Source organism: Lonchura striata, chromosome Z (genome assembly GCF_050655825.1).
Source record: "Lonchura striata isolate lonStrDom1 chromosome Z, ASM5065582v1, whole genome shotgun sequence".
NCBI classification, from domain to species: domain Eukaryota; kingdom Metazoa; phylum Chordata; class Aves; order Passeriformes; family Estrildidae; genus Lonchura; species Lonchura striata.
In genome coordinates, this window is record NC_140740.1 from 26,255,786 (window position 1) to 26,275,658 (window position 19,873).

Sequence of the window (19,873 nt, forward strand, 5' to 3'; positions counted from 1 at the left end):
CCTAGGTAAGAAATAAGTGAAACTGACCTTGCAGTTATCTTGGGATTTAATTATTGACTCATCCTCATTTTGGAAGTGCTAAGCCACACTCAGAACCTGCTGCTGCTGCGAGAGGAGTGGTTGATTCCTTGTCTCCTTGTCCTTGCTGGAGAATATGTTCTCTGAGGTGGGATTCAGTTCTGTCATGTCAGCTGCAAGATGCAGAGACTGTATCTTGCCTGGTCAGCCCTGGCTCTTGGAATGTGATTAGCCGCTGCACACAGCTTGGTGTGACTGTCTCCATGACTGCTGATCCATGAGCATGGTGTGTGGCTTGTTCCTGGCCCTGATACTTTGAGATTTTTTTTTATTTTATGCAGGTAATGTTAGAAAACACATATGTTGCAGGTTTCTATGTATTTAAAAATGTATTTGTCAGACCTTCCCTCATTTCTCACCAGTGGGAAAGAAATGGTAGTCCCTCTACTTTTTACCCCTCCTTGACTACCTGGTTTAGGCTTGTCAGGAAGAGTGAATGGTTATGAGCTGAATGAATCTGAATGGGGAGTTAGGCAAATGGACTTGATTTCTCACTGGCAAAAATCACAGTGGCACAAGTTCATGATTCTTCAGAGCATACATCTAGCAAGCAGAAATGTTTTTTCTACAGCTTAGTAAGCAAAGTCCAAGCCTAGAGACACCTCTGCAGACAAGAAATAATTCTGACCTTTCACGCTTCAGGTACAAAAGACTTGTGGGGGCACTGACAAACATAAACAAAAAATACTTGCATTTTGACGAAGTACTTACACATGAATTTTGCACAGTGCAAAGTCTTTACCAGGATATTTATATCTGGAAATCTTCCAAGACAATATGTGGTTTACCAGTTCCAGCAGCAATGGATCTCAGCACAACACTGGATGCAAAAGAAAATGCATTGTGCACACAAGATTTACCTTTACACACCGTGTTCTGCAGCTTAATTGAAAAAAAAAAAATATGCGTAAGACCTGGTTTCAGTCACCCAAAAGGCCATGTTTCACTGATAAATACAAAGCAGGTGGGGAAAGCAAGGCAGATTGTGATATTGGATCTGACAGGATGGGCACATTGGGTCTGGCTCATGGATGAGGGCAGGCTTTGGATGCAATGGGAAGGGAATGTTGCCAGGTGGTTGCCAACACAAATTTAGCTCCTGGCCTTACCTTGCTTTGGACTACTAGGGATGCAGATGCTTTACAGTATGCCAGGACTCTGCCAACAAACTCTTGGATGTGAACACCTGTGGATGTTGACAGGCTAAGTTAATTAACATAATGGGAAAGTGTTACTCATATTCTCTTAAATACAGGGTTCACCAAAGCAACTATGGCCTCTACATAAAAAGCAACCTGTCCCACACCTCAAAACTAGTGCTTGTCTGGTCCTGGTGTTGCCTTTTTCCCAACCTGGAAATAAAACTTGAGATCATTTTAGTAAGGAGGTAATATTAGAGTGGATCTTTATTTTAAGGCCTTCAGGGGAAATATGTCCATAAAAGCCCACCCTCCCTAGGATGAGTGTATTTTTACAGGTTTTAGGAAATTAGCATAATTGATAAAAAAGTATCAATTAGGAGGATAAGTGGTGATGTAATTCCCTGCTCCAGGTCAAGCCCCTCTCTGGAGTCCCCAGCCTCGGCACTAGCTGGGCTTTGTCCATGAAATGTGTCCCAAAGAGTTGTAGGCCTTGATTCCCAGGAGGAACCAAGCCAGCAGAGGGGCCTTGACCTACCAGGGCTTGGAGCCCTAGAACTTCTTTTGTCTTTCTGACTAGGGAAAGGCTATGGAAAAGTACTGGGAAAACTAGCTACTAGTACAGTAGGCTACAGAGCTACAAATATACGTGTGGAGCATACAGAGAATATATTAAAGTAAAAAGGCAAAACCCAAACAGCATCACTGGTGTTCTGGGCATCACTTTGTCCTTTACCCAAAGCAGCAGCATGGCCCCAGGCCACCTACATAGATGTCTGGTTGTGACTGGCCAAATCCAGACTTCAAAAAAAAAAAATAGGCCTTACCCAGACTGAGGGCAGGCATCTGCCAGGACTGCGGGACCAGACCCCAAAGCTGGGAAATGAAAGGAAATGGGAAAAAAAGTCACCTGGAAAGAGTTAGCCATTCAATGTGGAGGCAGGGGGGAGGGCATGCTGCTTTGATCTTTTAATAGTATAAGAAATTTGTGACTGAATTAAAGCCCTACTGTTTGGACTGGGTGATGTTACGTAATTCTCAGAAATGCGAGCAGCTGGCCACGATACAGATACCTCCTAGTAAGCCCTGCAGTGCACAGAACATCATTTACCACGGCTGTAAAAAAATACATTTATTAAGGGGCTTGGGAGTGAAATTTGACATGCTGTCTTGGCTTTTAGCTGTTTGGATTTCATTTACAACTTCTCTGTTTTATTTTCCACTAAATAAATAAATAAGTTAAGCTGTCTTTGCTCACTTTCCCTAACTGCTTTTTGGCATGCCTGTGGGTGAACCCAGTGCAGAGAGCCCAGGGGTATTGATGATGTTGCTAACCTTCTAATGGTAATGTAGCAAGTGAAGGCAAAATCCAGATTCAGGAGGATGCGCAAAAGGCAGACAAGTAATGGAACTATTAGAAATCATCTGATTGTTGGAAAATTTCTCTCTGAGGAAAACTGAGAACAAGACAAAATCCTGAGCCTACCAAAAAATGTGAATTTTACAAACATTTATTGCTACTTCCTGATCCCTCCTCTTTTTGCCTTTCACTCGCCTCTTTCTGCCAGCTACACTACCACTAGATTTGCCATTTTTTATTTGTTTTTGCCTCTTTTCTTTACTTGTGGAACTGGGGGGTGGAGGAGGTGAGGGAGGGGGCAGTAAAATCATGGTTTTGTGGACTGTGTTCTGCCATTTAGATACAGGACAGATCTTGTTGCTCATGCAGTTGCCAAAATGGACCCTAAGTTCATCCTGGTGTTCTTGCCCTGCTTTACAGTGGAAGGTGACACTGGCTGCACTTATGCAACCCATCCTGACTTTACCACAGCACTCAAGGTTGAGAGCAATATCAGTGTGTTGATCATCTACCTGTAGATTATGTGGTTGAGAAATAGGTGATACTATTTTTTTAATGCTGTTTCCCAAAGTGATTGGAAAATATCACCCTGGATTGGTCAATCAGCCATGCTCCAAAATCTGCTAGGACCTGGAAAATATGGCCCTTGTCCCAGAAAATTTCTCATTTAAAAATAAAATAATTTAATCCCCTTCCTTCCCAGTTTATTCCAGTTATACCATCTACAACTACATACTTAAGGTACATAGCTGAACTTTAAATAAACTATTTGAAAGCACGCAAATGTAAATATCTTAAATGTTAAAGAATAAAATCTGTAACTTCAATTTTGAAGGTCTTGAAAAATGCACATGATAGCACTGGGGATAGAAGGAATTTCAATTTTTCCACACTTTGGAAATCAGCTTTGTTCCAGATTTTATTTAGCCATCCCTCCCTGCAGTACTTGCCACCAGAAACATGTGAATGTTTAGGATCTGTGGCTGGATTTTCTGTCCCTATATTTGGTGTTTTAGGATTTTAAGAATGGCCTGATGCTTTACCATCCCTGTGCTGGTAGACAGCTGCTTACCTAGCAGTGTGCTGGGCTGCTAAAGCAAGTGCAGTGATCAGTGCTGGTGGTTGGACCCTGGGAAGAGGAATGCAGCTTTCTTACCTTCTCATAGGCACCAGTCACGAACTGGGCCAGCCGTAGTGCTTTCTGTGGCTTTGCACCCTGCCTGTGCTATTGCCATTTTCAAAGTGTGTCTTTTACCCTCCTGGCTGAAAGATCCAAGCAGATTTTGGGAGAGCAGCTAGTACAGAGGAGGACATATGTGCCACTGTCCAGCATTAGCTAACTGGAGGCTGGTAATTTGTCACTTTGGTATTAATTTTACTGGGCAGGATCTGAGCAGCAGAGCCAGAGAGAAGCATCAGGTGGGCAAGGGTCCCAGCAGCCTACTGGGCAGCACAAGAAAAGCACTAAAGACCGTATTCCAACTCTGGAAGCTAACATGCTGGCTTCAGCTGGAGCCATGTGAACATAACTGCTGCCAGAGGACAGGCCTCAAAGTTTAGTATTTCTCCAAATGAAGTATAAAAATAATTATGAGCTTAGCCTGCAAAACTTGGGTCTGAATTCATAACCATCTGGTGTTAATGGCCTGAAGCGAAACTTCAGACAAAGGTTTCATTTTACTTATTCATGAGAAAAGCTTCTGGCCAGTGACTACAGCTTTGCTTATTACTGATGGAGCTTCATATCTGCTGCCTCACTGAGGGGTGAGGGAGTGTAGAAGCCTGATGCTGCTCTGCTTTGACTTTAGGCAGGTAGCACTGAGCAGAGACAATGGGATTGCTTGAAGCACACAGAAGAATTAAGAAGCCAAATATAATATTTATCCTTTTGCCATTTTCACTTTATTGACATTAAACTTAATCTTTCAAAAAGCCCCTGCCCAAGAGTTTGTTGAAAGGTAAAAAGGTTTCCATGCTGCAATTAACTCCTACACTACTTATCTATGAGCAAAAGCTGTTTTTAGGCTCTTTGTCTAAACAAATCTCAGCTGCATACTAGCTCAGAACTGAGTAGAAGGACTATGTGGAAAGCATATTATTTTTTACAGTTCAACTGAAATTTTGCAGACAAAAACTTCCCATCCCAAATACTGGGGAAAGATGTTCTAATTCTGAACAGGGCAAACAGAAGATGGTGACATGGTGAGGTATGCTGATAAGGAGAAACACACATAAAAGTGGCAAACAAGATCTCAGGCTTTTCTGACAACTCCAAGAGACACTTCACTGCTTATTAAAGTTTCTGATGGAGATTTTTAGACATTACTGTGTGGTCCAGAAGGTGTTACTCACTAAGCATGAGAAATTTGAGTAAGAAATGGCAGTGCTTTTGAGCCTGCTTCCATACAGACATTCTGGTATTTTCATGAAAAGTTTTAGGTCAAAACTCAGATGTTCCAGGTGGGAAGTTTCTCTTCTCTGCTTTTCTCTATGCGGTCCAAGTACAGCAGCTTGTTAAGACCATCGAGGTTGTGTTTCTGGATCAAAATAAGTTTTCAGCAAAAATACTTCAGTTGTTATTTCTGGCCAACAATCCTCCCCCTTGTCCCCTCCCCCAGTCCCCCCCACCCCCCCAGCCCTCCCCCTCCCCGCCCCCGCCAACAAAAAACAACAACAACAACAAAAAAGGAAGGGAGGGTGGGGTGAAGGAATGCTTATTTTGCTTATCTGCAAAGTACTCAGTGACCATATTTCCACAAAACAAGCAAGAGCTGTAGAAATGAGGAGCCACTTTAAAAATCTACTTTTCCACTGCAATCTCATCTTCCTAAAACTTTTGCCAGCCATTCTCTCATAACTTGATGCATGATGTTAGACACTTTCCCCTTAGGGCAGCTTGTTATTGCATGGAAAATGCCAGTGTTTGCAGCACTCTGTGGCAAGTCTTAATCACTGCAATCAGACTGAGATGTTTATCTGACCCTTAACCTTCATGGCACATGTCCATACTGGTGGTCCTTAATGGTTCAGACAGGTCAACCTGGGAAGGGCAGCATGGTAGCTTGCTGCTTTTTTGCTGAAAGCTGTTCCATCTGCAGGCTACTGAAGGGTTTCCTCTTGGCTTTCTTGCACATTACCTCCTCTGAGGATTTGGACTCGACACAGAAATTTCCAGAGGTAAATTTTAGTCTGTAAAGTGCAGAATGTAAACACACTGAATATTTTTTCTTCTCCTCCTCATTTGTTTCCCAAGAATGTCACTCACTGGGAAGTCTGGTCTAGGCTCTACTTTTATTCATGGAGCTGTGACTTACATCAAGACCCTCTGGGGAGGGAGTACCCCCATGTCAGCACCAGTCTCAGCTTTACATTATCATTCAGCTAGTACCTTTGTCTTCTCTTACAGTGTTTGCCAGGATCCTGAAGGCTCCTGAATCCCAAAACATCACCTTTGGGTCCGTGGTGACATTGCGGTGCACGGCAACTGGCCTCCCAGTCCCTACTGTCACCTGGCTGGAAAATGGGAAAGCTGTAAGTGCCTCTTTTTCATGCTTTTGGCACTGGAGGACAAGGACTGCTTTCAGCTGGAAGGGCTAGTAGTCAGCACCAATGGTTTCTATTCCTTCCTAACTTAGCACCTTGTTTTTCAAACTTTTTTTTTTTTTTTTTTTTTTTTGAGTCCAGATAATCTCTCTGCAGCAGTTTTCTCTGGAAAAACATTTTCTCCCTTATCCAGGGTGTTGTGTTCATTTGTTAGGATCTGAAAAGCCCAAGATGAAAGGTGCTTTAGACCCTTCCAACCATCCTCCAAGGCAGAATTTCTAGGACTTCATCGTGTATGTCTGCAGCTATCTTTCCTTTTTTAATAACGTGGTAACAATGAGGCAAAACTGCACATTTGACAAAGTAGCATAAACCAAGGAGTTAGATAGAGCAAATTATTTTGAGGTCAAATACCTTTGGACCCACATTATGCACAGTATATTTGAAGAAGATAATAGATCTCTAGGCTGACGTAGGTGAAGTGAAATATGTTATGAATTTATCTGTGGGCAGAAGCATGTTCTTAAGAAAGGCACACCCTCTTCAGTGGCAGGCACCAAAGGATGCAAATCCACTGTGTCTTGTAGGAAAGATTCTGTCGTCTAATGATTCTAACCAGTTAATACGGATGCTTGTTTTCAATTTGCTTGGCTTTCATGCCTGTGTGTAGGCTGTTGCAATGCCCTCATTTCAGTGAACTGAAAACCTGCTTGACACCTAGTATTGCCTGTGTGGAAGTGAGTGGGAACCACAGTCATGGCAGCTCCGCAGCCCAAGCCTACCATAGCTTCTCTCTAGTCTTCAGGTGTTTAAGGTGAACATATCTATTTCATACTCTCCTTGGTCTTTTGACAATTTTTTAAAGGATGTGAACCCCAGAGCATGATACTGTGGAGGCAGGAGAAGTGTCTGCTGAGTGCAGGCTGGCAATTTGCCTCTGTCTTTTCTCATAGACCTCCTATGAGCCCCAAGTCCTTCTGAGCACAGGCTGATCCTGACCATTCCTGTGGAGTTGCTGGTCCAGAGGACCAATAAATCCCCTTGGTTCTTCAGGGGGCTATCATCATCTTGGTTTATATCTCCTCCCTCCACACATTAAAACACGTTATTAAGACCCCATGGCTACTCTGCAGTCTGTCTTGCCTTCCTTGCCTCTTCTATACCTCATTGTGTCCTCCAATCTGATTAGGGCTAATTTTCTATATTGCTTCAATGTTGCTAGGCAGAGCAGCAAAGGGATCAGATCAGCCTCTGCTGAGACCTGTGGGTGCTTGGTGGTTTCTGGCACTATTTAGTTTGAGACAACTGCGGGTGTTTTATTTAAGACTTCTTCCCCACTTTGCAGGAGTCTGGGGTACCTGGAAAGAGCAATATATTTCCAGAGCAAATATCAGTGCTCTGCTGAGATCCCAATGAGTGTGTCCCACAGAGTGCTGAGGTACATGAGATGATGCTCAGCCCCTGCCTGAGCCACTGCCTGACTGATCATATCTGCTCTGCCCTATTCCTGTCTGAAAAGTATAGCCCAGTCCCAGGAGGATAGTGCTCCTCACTTTAAATATGGCAAGGAAACCTTAATGAGAGCCTGTCTCTGGGAGAGTCAGCAGGAAGCCAGTGGATGGGACATGGTGAATTTGAGGGATGGCTCATAGCAAGGGTGAGTAATTGATGATGCCTCATGCCTGTGACATTAGGTCTCTGAACACCAACCTGTAATTGTCCTGAGGTTCAAAGAACAGGAGTCTGCTGAGCTTATTGAGCTTCCCTGGAAGAGGAGTATGGAAACTGCTCTGTGCAGCAGCTGCCAGACCTACCTATTTAGAAACACAATTAATTTTCCTCCTGTTATGCACCACAGAGCATCATGTACCTTATAATAGTTTTCCTTGCTACCTTATAGTAGTTTTCCACATATCCAGGAATAAATGAACCAGGTGTGAAGATATGAAGAGGTCTTTAATTTCCTGGTAGCTGAGGTGATGTTTCAAAGGCTAAAAGGAGAACTCCTGGAAACAAAATCTCAGGAAATGTGTTTGAAAAGGAATAGGAATCAATTAACACAAAGGAACATCTTGAAGTTTCCAGTAAAGGAAACAAGAGATGGCCAGTGTGGAAGTCCTAGGCACCACTGCCTGTGGTTTTCCACTGTACATGGTGCATACTGCTTGTACTGCTGCAGTTACTTGAGCAACCTCTTCCTCCTCCATCAATCTGGAATGAACAATCCCAGCTGTCTGAGCTCAGCAGGCATAGTCCAGTGCTGCCAGATGTGGAACACCTGAGACCTGAAGAACCAGCAGGGAAAGAAGACTGGACTAGCACAAGATGCTCATGGCAAGCAGCCACGTATCCCACCAAGATGCTGGAAGACAGGGGTGGCCTATAGGAAACACCTCCTTCCCACTGAGGAGGTCCCTTCACCATTTTGGTTATGAGTGATTTCTGGAGAGAAAGGGATTCTAAAACTAAATTTGAGCAGGTCTGTAACAAAAGGCATATCTGTGAAAAAAATATCACCTGGGCTCCCACCTTCTTGAACTGATTTAATGTTATAATACCAAATATATCCCTGCTCCCTCCATATGCACAGTGGCTGACATACCTGGTGCAGTACTTACAAACTGTGCTGGTCTGATTATTTAGTGATTTCTTCCCATGAACATTCTTTCACTACAAGTCCAAGTTGACTCTGAGAGACAAAACAAATACATTCTTTTCAGCCTTTTCTTTTTATAGAGAATCCAATCTGTTTACAAGACATGTTACAACACTGATTAATTAGTTCCTTCTTGGTTTTTCAATTATTGCTGTCAATACCCATGGGTATTTAATTTTACTGAAGGGTCTCATTGAAAGCACATTTTTACTGATGTCCAGGGAAGTCAGATTGATATTTCTGTCTTAGTTACATGTGTAGGTAGAGTGCTTTGCCGGGGAGAATCCTGGGAGACATTCTGCAATATCCTTGGAGTCAGGTCGCATCTAGGGGGTTCACAGGCAATATGCCTCACTTCAATTGTGTTTGATGCTTCCTATCAGTATGAAGGTTAGAGCAGGCAATGCTCTCCTTCCTACTGCCATTGCAAGACAGAGTATGTACCATGTATGTACCATGCTCTCCTACTTCAATGAATGCCATATTGGCAGGAAAAACTTGATGGTAAATCAAGGTCAACTGGCTAAAATCATCAGGCTTCAAGCTCATTTAACTGTGAATTACTGATTCAGGAAAAGAGCTGGCCAAAATCATAGTATTTTCAGCCCCTTCCATATTTCTAGATACTAGATAAGAAAACTTACCAGATATCTGCTGAAGTATTGGAGCCAGAGCACTTTCTATGCTCATGAGTGCTTTGAGAGCATTGCAGTGGTTATACTAATCCAGAATCAACGACTTCCAAACTATTTTCTTTTCTTCCTCTGTATAGTGGATGTTCACAAAGTCATCTTGTGCTGTTCCTTCCTGAGGCATGAAGAGGCAAACAATCTGCAAGAAACCCTGTAGTAATTAGCCAGCTCAATTATATAAACCAAATTCTGACTATGACCCTCTTGATTTGAAACCTAATTGCAAAAAGTATTGCTGAAGTGTGAAATAGGAGAGATCTTTTAACATTTATTTCTCTGTGTGAAGTCAGCAGCTATGAAAGTGCCAAAGTGATGCCAGCAGCTTTAGGTCTTTGCCACTTTTGTCTCCTTGCCACATCTTCCTCTGCTAATTTAAGTGCTTGGGACTCTGTCTCTTATATTTTTCCTTGGTTTGCCTGTTTGTGTCTTTGTTGGAAGTATTACTGAACTGGACTTTTACTCTTTTAGGTTTCTGTGGGGTCGATAGCAGAAAGTGTCAAGGACAGAGTGGTTGATTCCAGACTGCAAGTGTATGTCACCCGACCTGGCCTGTTCACTTGTCTTGCCTCAAACAAGCATAGCAAAACTTTTGGAGCTGCAAAAGCAGCAGCAACCATCAGCATTTCAGGTATGCAGGGAAAGAAGAAGCCATTAATTTTTTTAGTCTTTCCTGCTAGGGAAGAGGAAAGGGGTGTGGAGTACTGTGGTGGAAGAGGGGAAGCCTTGGAGAGCTGAAAGTGTGTGGGGGCCTAAATTTGAGTACAAGCACATCCTCCACCAGGCTATTTCCTCATATACTCTTACACTTCGGAGACGGGCATAGCTGTCATTTCTTGAATGTTTGATGCTGTCTTGTACTTTGTGTCCCAGAAGCACACTTGGTAAGTTCATCCATATGGAGGAAGTTGTGGCCATGACCCAGCCTTGGTATCATCTAACAGCAAAGTGAAAATAGCTTCAAGCAGTTCAGCTTCACAAGGGGTTGGCATCCAGAAAGCAGGGTGGCTGCTGTCAAAGCAGCACCCTGCCTTGCCCGAAGTTATCTCTTCCCTCAGAGATGACTCCCAAATATGAAAATGAATTTCCAAAGAGGAGAAATACCTCTGTCAGAGCTAACTAACAGCATTTGCCATACAGAGAGAAAGGTGGTAGCTTGTGCCATCCATCTTTGTACAGGCAGAGGGATTTAGTAAGAGGAAAGAGAAATCACATTGGACATGGGATGGTAGCCCTGGTTCTGCTTTTAACCAGGCATGTACTTGTTTTCTCTCTGTGCCTTAGCATCTGCTTTCTTGAGGAAATGATCATGACCTTTCCTACACTGGACATTGAAACCTAGCAGTAATCTCTGCTCCATAATGTACTCAGCACTTGGTACTGTATTTCCCATCCCCACTTCTGCTTTTAGCCAAGGCCTACAAATGCAGTGGAGCAGGCAGATACTCGGGGCTGGTGGAAGTTATACTCCTCCAGGCTGTGTGTGCTCAGCTGGAGAACTACCCCCTAGTCCTGAGCAGGAGGTGTCTTGGCCTTGCCCCAGCTCACAAGGCTCCAAGGGCAGAGGTGCCCTGGCCCTTGGCTGATGCCCAGTGTCTCCTCCCAGTGCTGGCACTGCCCAGCTCCCTGTGGCATGGCAAGCAGGGCCACTGCTGCCTTGCTGCATCTCCAGCCCTGGCTTCTCCTACTTGTTACAGCTGCTGTCTGAAATAATGGGTATCTATGTGGCTTAAACAAAGGATGCTACCTGCTGGTTACATGGGACACAAAAAATCAGGATAAAAGTGTGGATTTATGGTGTAAAAGTCCACTTCAGTTGGCACTGCCATCAACAATCCACTTCCTCCTCCTCATTCTTTCTCACTTTATAGTGTTCAGTGTTGGCCAACTTTTCTTCCCCACAAGAAGATACAAACAAAGGACCAGAATTTAGGTGCATTTTTTTAATACAGCTTACAGTTGTCAGACACATTTCCTAGCATGGAAATCTTGACTTATGCATCTCAGAGGGAACAATGAAGTGTCACTGATGTATTTTCAATTTCTTCTTTCTCCTGGTTCATCACAATTCCTGGATCTGATGTGTCTTGGCAGAATGGAGGTAAGAATGACTTTTTGTGGTTTTGTGGTGGCTCTTTCTGGGCCAGGGAGAAGAAGAATGATGAACCAAGGGGGTTTGGTTAATTTGGCTTAAATGAAAGGGTAGGATTTATGCATTCCAACTGCGCAGATGAGGTTCACCTGTAGGGATCACTGAGCTCCTTTACAGAGGCATAATTGGAGGCTAAGCTTGGGTGGTTAACAATGGTTTCGAGTCAAGCCAGCAGTATGGATATTTGAAATATGGTAGTGGGGAGAATATTCTGAAGGAACTTCTATTTGGTTACTGATCCACAGTTTCCCTTGACTTTATAAATTTTCATGGCAAAGCTTAATTGCAAGGTAAACTCCTACCTGTTCACAGTTAATAAATGCAACTTGGTTTGGTACTCACCATACTAGGGCAAGAGAAGGCTATATTTGTTCCAAGCAGAGCTGTGGATGAATAAAGGCACTCACATGTGATGAGAAATGAACTTCTGCTTAGTAATTTTTTGCAGGACTGAACAATTTAGCTGGCTTTTTCTCTTTAGAATCCTTCCTTCTTTCTACATGCTGCACTGGCTGATCAGTCTGGAAGGAGAATGAGAATGTTAGCCTGGGAGATGGGCTGGGAGCTTCTGGCCACTGTAGAAAGGAACAGAGCCTGGGAAAGTCTGACCAAATGGTTTTGCCACTCTGCTGACACAGACTGCCTTCAAAGGCTATTGCCTTCATCACAGGAGCTTGCAAGATAGATTCAGGAAGTTTGTAAGTGATTAAGCCGCCACCCAGTGATGATGGCAGACTTATGCCCTACACCTGCACCCATGCAGGTATGACAGTCATGGGGACACAGATAAAGTGCTCAGCCCATCTGTCCCATAGGTATTCTTATTTGCTGCATGATGTTTCTTTTCTGTGATAAACCATTGTGAAAACATGTTGTTGCTACTTCTCCGTTGCAACTTGGTCTATGCCTCCTTGCATCTTTTAGAAAAGCAAGGAAATGTAATGTTAGCACTGTTAGCTCTTCTCAGTCTGCCTCTGGAGTCCCCTGAAGTCAGCAGCACAGCTACCTCATGCACACCTGTCCCTGTTTTTGCCCTTGAAGCACAAGAAGGATGCAACTTTCAGATTAAGCACAACAGGAATCATTAGGGAAATGTAAATAACATGACCCCTGCCATGCCAAGAACAGTTCTAGCAGGCTGCTGGGATCAGGAAACCTGCTGTGTGCTGGGGAGATGTCATGGGCTGTGAGACTAGTGCAGCATGCTGGGGGACTCCCGTGTCACGTGAAGATGTGTCCATGGATCCTGGGATGATGCAGTGTCAGAGCATCACTGCCATTTTGGTAAACCCCAAGGGATTGGTGCCTTCCTGTTTTGTATCCAATGTGACACAGAAAAAAAATTGAAGAAAAAATTCACATGGAAACCAAAACAGAGCAGCTAAAACAGGGACAGGGATTGTTATCTATAGAAAACAGCCTCTGAAGAACAGAAATGTGAGCATCCTCTGTACTCCCTTGTCCATGTACCTCCAGCTTTCTGAAAAAAAAACCAGCAAGAAACCCCAGAGCTAACAATGGGTGATTATTTGGACAGGGGAAAGAAATAAAAGGCAAAGATACAAATAGCTCTGTTGACTGCTCCAAATGGTTGGCATGTTGTGAATTGAACTCTCTGACCCTAGTTACACTGACCGAATGGCAGTGGGGACAGCTGCACCCAGCCCTCCTCTCTGCCCTGATTTGGCCATGCCCCACACACAGGGAGTCTGTTTTCACAGCTTTGCCTCCCATACTCAGGACACTGCATCCCATGGGCTGCCTAAGCAGGGGGTACCTCCTCACCTGCAGACCTTGCTGCTGTTGGGTGACCATGGGAGCTACTGGAAGTATGCCTGACCTGTGCTTTGCCCTTACCCTACTTCTTACTTTTGATGGCCATGAGGAGGAAGGGAGGAAGGAGGGGGAGAGAGATCTCCTTCTAGAGGAAAATAACACGGGAAAGATAAATAAATGGCCCTCAAAGAAGATTACCCTACTGTGATTTTTACTGCTGCTGCATAGCTGTGTCTCAATGCTATGTGTCAGGACTTTGCAAAATGGGAAATGTGGTGAAGAAAGAAGATGCACCTTGCAGAGAAACACCAGGAAGGAAAACACAGAGACTTATGCCTTCCTTGTCTCTGAGTCCCCTATCTAAATGTGTGGAAAGGTAGGATCAGGAGTGGTGCAGGAGCTGAGGAAGAGCAGGCAGGAGCTTGGTCTGACCTTGTAAAAAATTCCCTGGCACATGATGGGTTGAACTTACCTGTGTCCTGCTCATCAAGTCTATCTTAAATTGAACCCTGGTTAGACAGCAGAATGAAAAATCCTGAGTTATCAGAGGACTGCAAGCAAGCAGCAGATCTCTACTGCAGGAAAGAAGGAGAGTAAAGTATTTTCCTATTAGAGCCCAGAGGCAGGGTGAGGGGCCACGCCAGGTCATGGTTCTGTGTGATCTCTCAGTCCTCAGTCCACTTATTACTTTAACAACACCTGGTCAGAGCCTCATCCCTGGAGCTCACCTGCGCTGGCACCAGGGTACCCTGCAGAAGTTTCATTCTTGCATTATATTAGCTGGTTTTAGTGCTATAAACATTTACCATCTTCTCTGCCCTCTGTTAGACTTATACATGCCACTTTATTCAGAAACAGGGCCATTGTGCTCATGCAGATGTTTATATCTGAGAGCTTACTCTGTGTGTGTGCTCTTGTCCTTGACAGCAAGCTGTACAAGGGTGACGCAGGCTACTGCAGCACATACAGAGGTGAGGTGTGTAGTGCTATCTTGGTGAAGAATGCTCTTGTTTTCTTCAACTCCTCGTATGCTGACCCAGAGGAGACCCAAGAGCTGCTTGTGCACACTGCCTGGACTGAACTGAAAATGGTGAGTTCATTCTGCCAACCGGCTGCTGAGTCTCTGCTGTGTAACTACATCTTCCAGGAGTGCAATCCCTCGGGAGCTGGGCCAGCTCCAAAACCAGTGTGCAGGTAAATGAAGAAAAACATGCTCATATTTCACTTCCATTTTGTGGGGATATGTATGCAGCAGGGGAGTGGTGAGGGACTGTGCAGGCTTGCAGAAGCAAGTGAAGCTGAGTTGGGCCCTCTAGGTTTGCACAGGTTTTCCCTTTGCTGTCTCCTCTGTACACACAGACTGATTCAGCTTTTGCTGTGCTCATTGCTAGGGTGTGATCTGAATTTGAAGTCCAGACCTCTACATTATATCAAGTGTTTGGAGGACGGTGTTGAAAAGAAGTATCTATTTGAATTATATAAGTAGCTTCAATAATTAACATATTGATTCCAGTTATTGGTATCTTACTATGCCCATATGTGTGTTTTTTATTACTATAAAAAGATATTACTTCTTTTGAATTTTGACTAAATGCAGCTCCAGAAGATGCAACAAATCTGGCCAAGACAATATACCAGCCATTTAGCACTTCCTGCTATGACAAAAATGTGACAAAAATGATGAGACCAGAGACATTGCCTGTGTAATTGTACTTGATAAACCAAGAACCAAAAACTACAATTGTATCCTTCTAGATGCAGAAAAATGTGCATTGAAATCAGGCTGACAGGGACCCTGAGGAGTCCAATGCATCTCTTACCATAGCTAATCTACTGTTGACAGGTATTTGTAAACACATCCCAGTGACAGACACTTCTCTCTCCCTACACAACCTACTGAACAGCGTCGTTGTTCCTTGTCCTCCCACCATGGTCATGGAGGCGAGTTTCTTTCTTTCCTCTTTGCAGTAAAATTTTACATCTTTCCCAGATTCTCTGGCTAGAATAAAACAGATTTTCCCAAGCCCTGCACATAGCTTTTGCTCTTCTGCCCAGTCCAGGTTTGGTTATTTTTAACTATAATGGAATTATGATTGCTTGGTGTGCTTTGCAGTGTACAGCCCCACACACATATTAGGCAAAGCTTTCTTTCTCCTGTTATATTCAGCCCCTAAAAACATAGTCATTACAACCCTGCCTAAAGTTCACTGCTTTGTTCTTGTCCTCTTTAAACACATTTTAAAATACTATTCAGATCTGGAAGATTCAGAAGAGTAGCCCCAACTCTACTGTCCCAAATAAAATACAAATCTTTTCTACAGACATGGCAAGCACACCACTTTCTGGACTTGGGCCAGATGTCTAACGGCAATAATTTCTCCAGGGATGTAGGTGCTTTTTAAGACAATTAGCAACATGTTGTTTTTGTAATCGGGACCTTTTTTGTTGCTTCTCCTTTAATATCTCTAAAACAAAGGCATAGAGGAAAATCCCACTGTGAATATTGACCATACATTTAGCTTTTTATTTGGTACCTATGCTGCCTAGTATTCTACCATTGACAAAGAGGTAGCATTTATCCTATGAAACAAGTTTATGTGCAAGTATCCAGAGATAATCATGCAGCCAGGTGCTACTGTTTGCTTTTTGCTGGCAGGCTCCTCTCTGTCACCTCAATATTCTGCTCTTTGTCATTGTGCCCTTAAATACATAATCATTCTGCTTTTTTTCAAGATGAGTGGCAGTATTTATATCTCAGCCACACATGCACAGCTCATCAGTCAGCTAAGGGTTTCATACATTGCTCTGCAAGGTATTTCAGTTAGATCTCAGCCTTGCTTCATTTGCTTCTGCCCATGAGTGGCCTTGCAGGACCAGAATTCACAGTGATTTGACTGAACACCTGTACTTCTGGGACACTTCTGAAGTCAGAATTATATAAACTAACATAAATATGCACTTAATTTTGATGCACCTGGGCTAGCAGTTACAACACTTGCAAATATGTCTAAATGTTAATGGGCTTGCCTGGACCTATTTTTCTTCAAATCCATGAGTCAATGTTGGTTTCCATTAATTATTCCTCCCTCCTTCCACCCTGATTTTAATGCAGCTTTCCTCATAAGAAAAGTTCTGGAATAGCATCCTTCTCGATTCCTGTCCTCAGAAAGCATCAGCTGGACAGCAGTTCTTTCAGAGACCAATACTCCTTTTGATAACTCAGACATCTAATATATACTTCTTTATGGCTGAGAGAGGTCTGGGGGCTCTTGAACACGTCTCACATGGTCTTAGTTACTTTGCAATTCTCTTAACTTCTTTTTACTGACAACTTTATAGCTTTCTCCAGAAGCTGGCTAGACTACACAAGTTTTCAGCTGAAACAGTTCATGAGTAAGAATTTAACTCTCTCAGATATGGGACAGCTCTCCTAGTTTTCCAGGGACATACTGCCCTCAATGTATGTCCATGTATTTTTATCTTATTATTATTTATTTTCTTCACCAATTTTTCTCTTTCCATGTTGTTTTCTTAGTGTTCATTTGGTTTGGAAGCTAACTAGCAAGAATAACAACTGACAGGCTGAGTAAAGGTTTTATAAAAGAAACCAGAGGGTAAAACAAGATTAAATGAAACAGAAGAAAGCCACATGGGAAAAACTCACTCAATGTAAATTTAGATGCAAATTGATTAAAATGAGAGTTCTTAAGGGAAAGTGATGTCTCATCTCATAATTCTTGATTACATCTGCCTCTTGTTGCTGGCTGCTATTGCAATAGCAGAAGTATCCCCAGTTTCTGTTTCAATCACTGTTGATAGGAAGTGATCAGGGTCTAGGGAACAGTCTTGTGTTGGAGAAAGTCTCTCTTTGTCTGGGTCTGTGTGTCCCCACCTCCTCTTACAGAGTCTCTTGTGGTCCCTAGAAACACTGCTGGCACACTTGCTGTTTTCTGCCATTACTGTTCTTTGTCCATCTGTCAGTTACATGACATAACATTTCTAATAATAACCTGAAGTAATCTTTGCTTGTGACCTCAGCAAACTCTCCACGTGCAGCATCGGGTTCGGGTGCTACAATAATGGTATGAGCCCAGCTAGAAGTGATTGACCATCCCTCCCTCTGGCTGCGTTACCATTCTTCCAGGGTGCAGATAGCCTTCCTTTAACCCTGGAGCAGACAGCATTGCAGAAGAATGGCCTTCTGCATTTTGCAATTGAACACTGAATAAAGGGCTTATTTAAGAATGCTCAGGATCAGGAATGAACAGAGCTAATTCAATCCAGGTCTCCCAAGTCTCAGCCAGTGCTTCAAATGCAAGTTTTTCTCATTTCCCTATCTAAGCATTTCTTTACTTCACAAGGTCATTCCTGTTCCACATGTTGTTTAACATAAAAAAGATAAATTTGCCATCTGGCTGCATTCTGGCTTCCATGGAAGTGAGGACAGAATAAACTAAAACCAAACACAGAATAGCTGGGCATTGATGACTTCAGCCTGCTGAATTGAGAGGCATCCATTACTGCTGCAGAAAAGCTGTTGCTCTAGTAGATTTCTCAATTACCTCCATCCTTCAGGTGCTTTAGAGGGTTTGCAGTGTTGTTAGCCATTGCTGAAACTCATTACCATCTGCTCTTGTTAAAACCATTGTATAATTAAGGAGGTTGGATCAACGTGCCAGGTGGTGAATTTGACTAAATCCTTCACCACACACCTCAGAAGTACATTTCTCTTTCTGCATCATTGTGTGATAGTTGGAAGAGTTGTGGATCTGGGTAAGACTTCACCTGAGCTGTGCACGAGAAATCTCTGCACATGACCTCAAAGCTAATTTTGTAACCCAGGCTCTCAAGAATGGCTACATAAATAAGCAAATCATTGATAAATTGACCAATACAACAAATCCACAAACTTCCCAGTATGGTGTGTTTTCTTTTTTTCTTTTCCTTTTTTTTTTTCCTAATGTAGGTATTTTTTACCTTGCCCTTCTTCACAATTTCTCATATAAGGCCCATTTAAAAATACAAAACACTTCTTGTCAGTAAATGTTTCACATTGTTATAGAGGCAACACATTAGATGGGAGACAGGTCACTTTTTTACCAAGCAATTTAAAGATTTTGCTGCAAATATCTACAGAGGAAAAAAATAGATTTAAAGGTGCCTGTAGAGACAATTTAAAAATCCTGTTTTTTAATTCAGTGAGATTAAAAGTATATGGAAATGTTTAATATAAGAAGGCTGCAGCTCGCCTTTTGCTTTTACTAAATGACACTTCTACTGTACAGAATTTACAGAAGCCAAGTGAGATTTTTAGGATATACTGAAAAATTCTAACTCTAGAAATGCGAAAGAGACTGTTTACAAGAGCATGTAGTGACAGGATAAAGGAGAATGTCTTCAAACTGAAAGAGGTTTAGATTAGATAATAGGAAGAAATTATTTACTGTGAGGGTAGTGAGACACTGGCACAGGTAGCTGCATAAGCCTCATCCCTAGAAGCATCCAAGGTCAGTTTGGATGGAGCTTTGAGCAACCTGGTCCAGTGGAAGCTGCCCCTGTCCATGGCAGGGAGTTGGAAATAGATGAACTTTGATGTCTCTTCCAACACAAACCATTTCATGATTCTATGATATTTATTAGAAGAAGATGTAAAAAAAAAAAATCTGTAGAAAAGATAGGAATTAACTCCTCATGGCTTGGTGTGTGTTGTGTTTTGAGCATAACCCTGCTTCATTAAAAATGTAAGTTTGTATGTTTCTTAAAGGAAGCTGTTGCATTTCATACAGTTTCTTTTATGGTTTATGAGGCAACCAGACTGGCTATAAAGAAGTGTCACCCCAATAATGGATTTCTGTCTGCCTGATAACCCCTGCACATCATTGCTAAGTGCAGCCATTTTTTTATTTCAAGCCATTGACAGCTGTATTTCACTGTTTTTTGCAAAACAATGTAGAGAGAATTGCCTTGCTGTAAAGGATCTCTACTGCTTTAAGGAATGGCTCTCAATGGAGGAGAACTCTCAGAGGGGAATTTATAAGCCAGGACTGATGCTGCTCACTCTTCCTGAATGCAACAGATTGCCCAGCCTGCACCAGAATCCCAGCTCCTGTACCCGAATCCCTTTCTTTGGTAAGGTAGCACATGCTGCTGATTGTCCAGAGAGCTGTGTTCTTGGTAAGGGAGAGGGGAAGGGTACAATCCATAGTTTGCAACTAAAGTAAAAGCTGATGGTAGGTACTGCCTTGTCAGCAACTGTGCATGGAATTGTGACAACTGTTTCAGCTGTTTACCTCTCTCATGCAATTGGGGTGTGGGAAAAATCCCTCAAGTAAATTAAGCCTGGATCTTTGTTGAGAAGACTGCAACAATCTCAAAAAACAGTTTTAATGATAGCAAAACTGCCACTCAGGTGATTTGGAGAGAAACAAGCTTTTTAAGCACTGGTAGGGAGGTAACTTTTCCCTGTAACATGCTTTTAAG

At 42.9% G+C, this 19,873-nt stretch overlaps 1 protein-coding gene across 1 annotated transcript in view; it reads left to right on the top strand.

Moving 5' to 3' along the window:
- Nucleotides 1–19,873, top strand: part of MUSK (muscle associated receptor tyrosine kinase) — a 70,829-nt gene that overhangs the window by 23,291 nt on the left and 27,665 nt on the right. Inside the window, exons 6-10 of the mRNA XM_021525011.3 lie at nucleotides 5,984–6,108; nucleotides 9,937–10,096; nucleotides 11,560–11,566; nucleotides 14,321–14,587; nucleotides 19,347–19,522. Coding sequence (XP_021380686.2) covers nucleotides 5,984–6,108; nucleotides 9,937–10,096; nucleotides 11,560–11,566; nucleotides 14,321–14,587; nucleotides 19,347–19,522 — 735 coding nt within the window. The remainder of the gene's footprint in view (nucleotides 1–5,983; nucleotides 6,109–9,936; nucleotides 10,097–11,559; nucleotides 11,567–14,320; nucleotides 14,588–19,346; nucleotides 19,523–19,873) is intronic.